This window comes from Rhamphochromis longiceps, linkage group LG9 (genome assembly GCF_057381845.1).
Source record: "Rhamphochromis longiceps isolate RC_006_pf linkage group LG9, R_longiceps_female_GT1.1, whole genome shotgun sequence".
In the NCBI taxonomy this organism is placed as follows: domain Eukaryota; kingdom Metazoa; phylum Chordata; class Actinopteri; order Cichliformes; family Cichlidae; genus Rhamphochromis; species Rhamphochromis longiceps.
The window spans coordinates 18311730-18318224 of NC_140565.1; the positions used below are offsets into that span (position 1 = coordinate 18311730).

Consider the following 6495-nt stretch of genomic DNA (forward strand, 5'->3'; position numbering starts at 1 on the left):
GTTATACGCATGCACCACTTTGCTCAAGGAGTTTTTCCAGTCCGCCTTGGCTTCCTCTGTCAGGCTCCTCAACATGGAAAGGAGTGTCCGATTAAATCTCTCCACCTGGCCGTTCCCCGCTGCATGGTAAGGTGTTGTGCGTGACCCCTGGATTCCACAGTACTTTTCCAGGGTGGCAAACAGCTGGTTCTCAAACTCCCTTCCCTGATCATGGTGTAACTGGGCAGGGAATCCAAATTTGAGCACAAAATCTCCAAAGATCTTTTCTGCCGCTGTTCTTGCTGACTTGTTGGTGCATGCATATGCCTGTGCAAACCGGGTGAAATGATCCATCACGACTAGGATGTACTCATATCCTCCTTTACAACTCTCCAGATGCAGGAAGTCTAGTGAGACCATCTCAAAAGGGTATGTGGTGACAATGTTGACCAGCGGTGCTCTGTCTGGTTTGCCGGGACGTTTCCGTTTCAAGCAACTGCACACCTTAGTCACATAATGTTCCACATGTCTTTGCATATGTGGCCAATAGAATCGATCACGGACCAAGGCGAGTGTCCGCTCCACTCCGAGATGTCCCATTTCCTCATGGAGCTCCTTGTACACCAGCTGATGGAATTTTGTGGGTAACACTAGCTGAGCTCGAGCAGCTAATTTCCTGTACAGGATGTCATCTTTGTCGAGGTACAGCTTACTCTTTTCCCGGCTTAGAACGGAAGTGTCTTCCCCCCTGTCTCTTCCTCTCCAAGGGGGCCATTTTCCTGTCATAACACATTCTCGCACCCTGCCAATGACTGGATCATCCTCCTGTGCTTTCTTTAGTGTCTCTTTGGAGATCTGTGTCACTGGGGCCATTACTCGTTCAAGCTCTACATCAGCACATGCTGTGGTTATGGTAGCTGGACACATCCATGGCTCATCTTCATGGGCTTTCAACTGAAGCACCTCTGTCGCAGGGGTGATTACCTCTGGTTTCATTTCCTGCGAGCATGTGCGCATGTACTCCTCCATGTCTAGCGGCATTCGTGATAAACCATCAGCATCGCCATTAGCCCTTCCCGGCCGATACTTGATTGAGAAGTTAAAATCGGCTAGCTCAGCAACCCACCGGTGTGTTGTAGCATTTAGCTTCGCTGTAGTCAGGACATAGGTCAACGGATTGTTATCTGTATACACTGTGAACGAAGGTGCGTAGTACAGATACTCCCGAAACCTCTCACAGATTGCCCACTTCATTGCTAGAAACTCTAGCTTTCCAGAGTGGAGGTGGTAGTTGGTTTCTGGAGCTGTTAGAGTTCTCGACCCATACCCAATGACAACCAGTTGGCCCTGCTGTCTCTGGTACAGGACTGCACCAAGCCCTTCTTGAGAGGCATCACAGTGCAGCACAAATGGCCTTTCGAAGTCAGGGTATGCCAGGAGTGGTGGACTCAGCAGGTGTTCTATCAGTTGGCATAGCACTGCCTGGTGTTGTTCTGTCCATGTGATTGGCTGGCTTGAGTGGCGTTGGTCTGCTTTTTTCCGCTGTCCTTTGTGCTTTGTTACCGTTGATCTTCTGTCAGTAATCACTTGACTCTTTCCGATCGATAGCAGCTGGTATAGTGGCTTGGCAGTGCGTGAGAAGTTTGGAATGTAGGGGCGGTAGTATGACAGGAAACCTAGCATTTTCCTTAGGTCTCCCACAGTCTCAGGTTTGCGGTTTTTTAGTGCTTGCACTGGTGCCAATTCAGCAGGGTCCATGCAGTAGCCATCTTTGGATACAATTTTTCCCAAGAATTTCACCTTGTCCTTGAACACTTCACACTTTTTGGGGGTTAGCTTCACCCCGTGCTCTTGGTAGCGGCGCAGGACCTCCCTCAGATCACGCAGGTGGTCCTCAAATGATCTGCTGTGGACCAAATTGTCATCCAGATATGGCTGAGATATTTCATCCCTCAAGCCTGCCAGGCACTCTTCCATACTGCGCTGGAACTCTGCTGGAGCCGAGGACAAACCAAAGGGAATCCTTACCCACTCATATAAGCCCCAAGGTGTGATGAAGGCTGTGAGGGGTCTGCTACTCTCCTCCAGGAAACCCTGGTGGTACGCCTTGCCCTGGTCCAACACTGAGAACCATGCACTCCCAGTCAGGCTGTTTAGCATGTCTTGAACACGAGGGATGGGGTGACGGTCAGGAATGGATTTCCGGTTTAACTCACGGTAATCCACGCAGAGACGCAGACTTCCATCCTTCTTGCGCACACAGACGATGGGCGATGAGTAGGGGGAACAGGATTTCTGAATCCATCCTCTATTCAACAGGTCCTCCAAATACTCCTTCACCTCCTTGTGGAGTGGCTTGGGGACTGAGATGTATGTGCGTCTTACTGGGGTTGTGTCATTCAATCTGATCTTTAACTGCAGGGAGGGGATGCATCCCACATCGCTCTCATCTTTTGAAAATGCAGCACACTCATCACGCAGGACTTTTCTCACCTGCTCCTGCTGGTCTGGGGTCAGGTGATCAACTGACACCGGTGGGTCCCATAAATCTTGGCTGCATCTGCCCACCTCGTCATACTCCCCTTTGTGCTGTTCTGGGGCGCTGATGGTGCTCCCTGTGTTTTCACTAGCAAACGTCAACTTGCCCATGTTTTCAGCACTTACTGGTCTTACGTCTACTGGGTAAATAGCCTTCACTTGCTGTAGCCGTCCCAACACTGCATGAGGGAGGAGGGTGATGTCATGGCTGCTGCCATTCGTGACTGGAATAACCACCCTGGACCAGGTTCCCCTCTGCAGTCCAATGACAGTTTCATTCAGGTTAACCCCCTCTGGTAGTTTTGAAATGTCCTCTGGTTCGAAAAGAACCTCCTGTTTCAGGCGAAGGGGACCTGTCCTCACACTGCACTTAACCTCCCTGCTTTGTCCCGCTGGAATCACTATCTTTTGCCTCCCAACTTTCACCACACCCTCCTCGTCGCTTTTGTGGCAGCGCTGCACGATGTTAATTAGCACTTCCGCTTTCTTACAATCAATCGAGAAGGCTTCCCTTACCACCGCAGGTGTAACGTCTGGATGCTGCTCCATTCCATCCTTCACAAAATGCTCAATCACATTATAGCCAATGATGGGTGGCTCTGCTACTCCTGGTTCTTTTGAGACAAGCACGGGGACAACTAGCTCTGGCTGTGGATCTCTAGTTGACCCCAGTCTAAATTTTAGCTCAACCCAACCTGCGAAGGGTATGGGTGTTTGGTTCGCTGCTTTGCCCACCAGAGCCTCATCCTCACCTAGGAGTTCACTTGTGCTTCTCAGTTGGATATGTGGAAAGCAGGACTTCCTCCAGTTCTCATTAATGATAGTCACCTGTGAGCCTGTATCCCACAATGCTTGTGTTTCTACACCTTCAAAGAAACAATCCACCATACACTTCTTCCCGATCAGGGCTCTCAGCTTAGCCTGACAGCGTAGTGAGAGATGACTGGCATACGTGGCACCCACAGTCTCTTTAGCCTTGCCACTCTGCTCTAATTCTGCCTCCAACTGTCTTATCCGATTCCAAAGCAGTTCATGCAACTTGTCATCTGCTTCAGCATGGATGGGAATTAATGATTTGGGAGGGGCGATGGTCTGGATTCCCACTTGAGTGCTCTCCGATCTTTCTGTTGCCCCCCTTCGCCCTCTACAGCCTCTGGAGAGGTGTCCTGGCTGGCCACACTTGAAGCAGTGTTCACACCCTTCATTGGTTCCCTGCTCCTGGAATGCCTTACATCCCCTCCTCCCACTGGTTCTTAGTGGGCGAGTGGGGCCTTGAGGGGTGGTGACGCTCCTCCTTAATTCAGCCATCTCCTCTCTCAGCAGCCTGACCGCTTCATGCAGCTCTGACTCTCGGGAAGCAGCTACAACAGGTGTTCTGCGGTTCTTGGGTTTCACCACTTCAGCTGATTGCTCTTGAGTCCCCAACCTAGTTTCGGCTACACCCAGACCCAATTGACTGGCTGGCCTTTCCGTCTGGAGTTCATTTACTTTCACAGATTTGCTGCCTGTAGTTTTCTTTTGCTTCAATTGTCTTTCTGATTCAACACTAGCTGCTTCATTCATCTTATCAATGAGGATTTCATCTGTCACCCGAGGGTCATCCAGATAGGGCTTGAGCTGAAACTTGATAGGGTCACTCAGTAGCCCAGTACTGACCAACCTCAAGAATTTCTTCTGGATGAGCTCAGGGCTGTATTGTTCATCGGACCCCGTGTCTTCCGATGCAAGCAGCAGCCTCTCTTTTAACTCAATTGCTCTGAAGAGGAAGTTTTGGGGAGACTCACGGCTGTCTTGTGTGACGTTCACTAGTCTGTGATACAAATCTGTGGTGCTATCTTCTTTAAAATGCCCCTTTAATATGGCCTTCAATTGGGGGAGGGTGAGGTCACGTTTTATCTCAAGCATGTCTCTAAGACTCAAACCTGGGCTGACAGACTTCACCACAGCCTCTATAACCTCCGCTTCACTGTGTCCTTTGTTCAGACCTCTGTCAATCTGATGCATCAGGTTGGTGTATGAGAGTCTGTCCTTTTGGCCCTTCTCCCCAATTTGACCACAGATTTTGAATTCCCTCCTTATCGTCACTTCCGAAAGGCGGTTGGCTGCGACAGGAAACACATTTTGTGGGGTGGTTGGTTGATTTGGTGGTGTCCTCTCCACCCTTCCACTCAGCCTCCTAATTTCTTCCTGCAGTGCTTCGCTGTTTCTCTGGAGCTGTGCGTATCTCTCTGCTAAATCAACTTCTTCCCTTATTTCCTGAGCCCCCTGTGGCGAGCTCGTTGGATTTGATCCACTTTCTGTGCTTCTGGAGCTCCCTATCGCTGGGTCGACACTTTCTAACATTTTCTTTAGATAGCAGAGCGCAACATCCTGCTCTTCATCATTAATAACCTTGTCCATCGATTCTGTAATTAATCTTATTAACGCTCGTCTTGTTGTGACATTTCCACTAGGGATTTTAGCTTCAGCACATACCCCTTTGAGTTGGTCGAGTTGTAGGTTCCAGAGTGTCTGGGACACAGTCTCTGCCAGCTCCTCGAGGTCCATCGTGGTTGCTGTAGCCACGCCCCTTCCTTATTTTCATCACGCTGGACACGGCATTAATAATCCCAGCGGTGCCTCCAATATTTGTTGCACACTTGGACAAATGACACTTCCAGGCGTGCATGAGTTCAGAATCGTTCTCTTTACTTGCTCTTTTGCAACTGCAAATACAAAACACAAGCACTTCAGTTCAGCGTAGCTGCGCTCTGCAGGCTATCTGTGCAGTAGAACACACGCGACCATTTTACATATAACTACTGAACACGTGTTAACAAAGTACTCATTTACTCAGTATTTTCCCACCAATGTTCATATTACAATATTCTGCACACTCGTATGCTCCTCCAACTAGTATTGTTGCGCATGGAGACTACCCTCTCGATCCCCTCATTACATCATTTGCGATGTGACATCCCGTTTAACACCAGTTCAGGTACATCATGTAAATCACAAACTCCGACATTAGCGTTGTGTTCCATTAATGACAGTACCATACTCTAATACATTTCTCATACGTCAACATCATTCCGTTTATCAACACATAACTTGTGCTCACCTGCAAATACAAAACACAAGCACTTCAGTTCAGCGTAGCTGCGCTCTGCAGGCTATCTGTGCAGTAGAACACACAGGACCCCAAGGCTGCCCGATTCAGTGCCTGCGTGAGCCCGAAGCTGCCCGTTTCAGTGCCTGCGTGAGCACCACCCGTGGGAATCATCATTGATCAGAGTATCCTAGCTATATTGCCAGTTATCACAGTATGTGTCAGAAATAGTAATACAGAACTGAACGCATAACATAACAATGATAAGAATGCATGAGATTATGGAGGGGGGGCAATATCTATTACAATACTTCCATCTGTGCCCACCCATTACATGAGTCCCACACAAGCTTTAGCTGTCTGTCTGTGAAGCCATCTGGGCTTCACATTTGACTCTAGAATATTTAGGTATACAGATGAGCTCATGGTCAAATCATTGAATGCAAGGTGCCCAGGTCCTGTGTCTGGAAGACTAGCTCAAATCATCACCACTCCACCGTCAAGTGTTTTTGCTGACATGTTTGTCTTTGTCAAACTTACCTCTGTGGCCAAACATCTCAAATTTGGATCTCATGTGTTCAAAAAACACTGTTCCAGAAGTCTTGTGGTTTGCAAACCTGAGCTGTGCTGCCTTTTATAGAAAAAGAGGTTTTCTCCTGCTCCCAGTCTCCTTCTAATCGTACTTTCGTTAACTTTTAACATGCTAACTGAGGCATGTGCAGTCTGAGATGTAGCTCCTGGGAGTTTTGCAGTTTCTCTGAGCATGGCATGGTCTGACCTCGAGTTAATTTGCTGGTACGTCCACTCCTGGAAAGGCTGCGGTATTGTGTTAACACATACTCAAATGCAGCAGACCAGCAAACTGCTGAAACATCTGCTTTTATAGAGGC

At 48.7% G+C, this 6495-nt stretch overlaps 1 protein-coding gene across 1 annotated transcript; it reads right to left on the reverse strand.

Annotated features, from left to right (window-relative positions):
- Positions 1 to 332: 332 nt before the first annotated feature.
- Positions 333 to 5944, reverse strand: LOC146662140 (uncharacterized). The gene is made up of 3 exons (XM_085417880.1): positions 5752 to 5944; positions 397 to 5719; positions 333 to 338 (listed from the first exon to the last, which is right to left on the reverse strand). The coding sequence occupies exons 2-3, from the start codon at positions 5062 to 5064 to the stop codon at positions 333 to 335; spliced, it is 4674 nt and encodes a 1557-aa protein (XP_085274006.1). The 5' UTR covers positions 5065 to 5719; positions 5752 to 5944.
- Positions 5945 to 6495: the final 551 nt, after the last annotated feature.

What these genes read in the sequence shown, in the direction of transcription:
- LOC146662140 (XM_085417880.1), bottom strand. Translation starts at nt 5,064, where the DNA reads ATGGACCTCGAGGAGCTGGCAGAGACTGTGTCCCAGACACTCTGGAAC.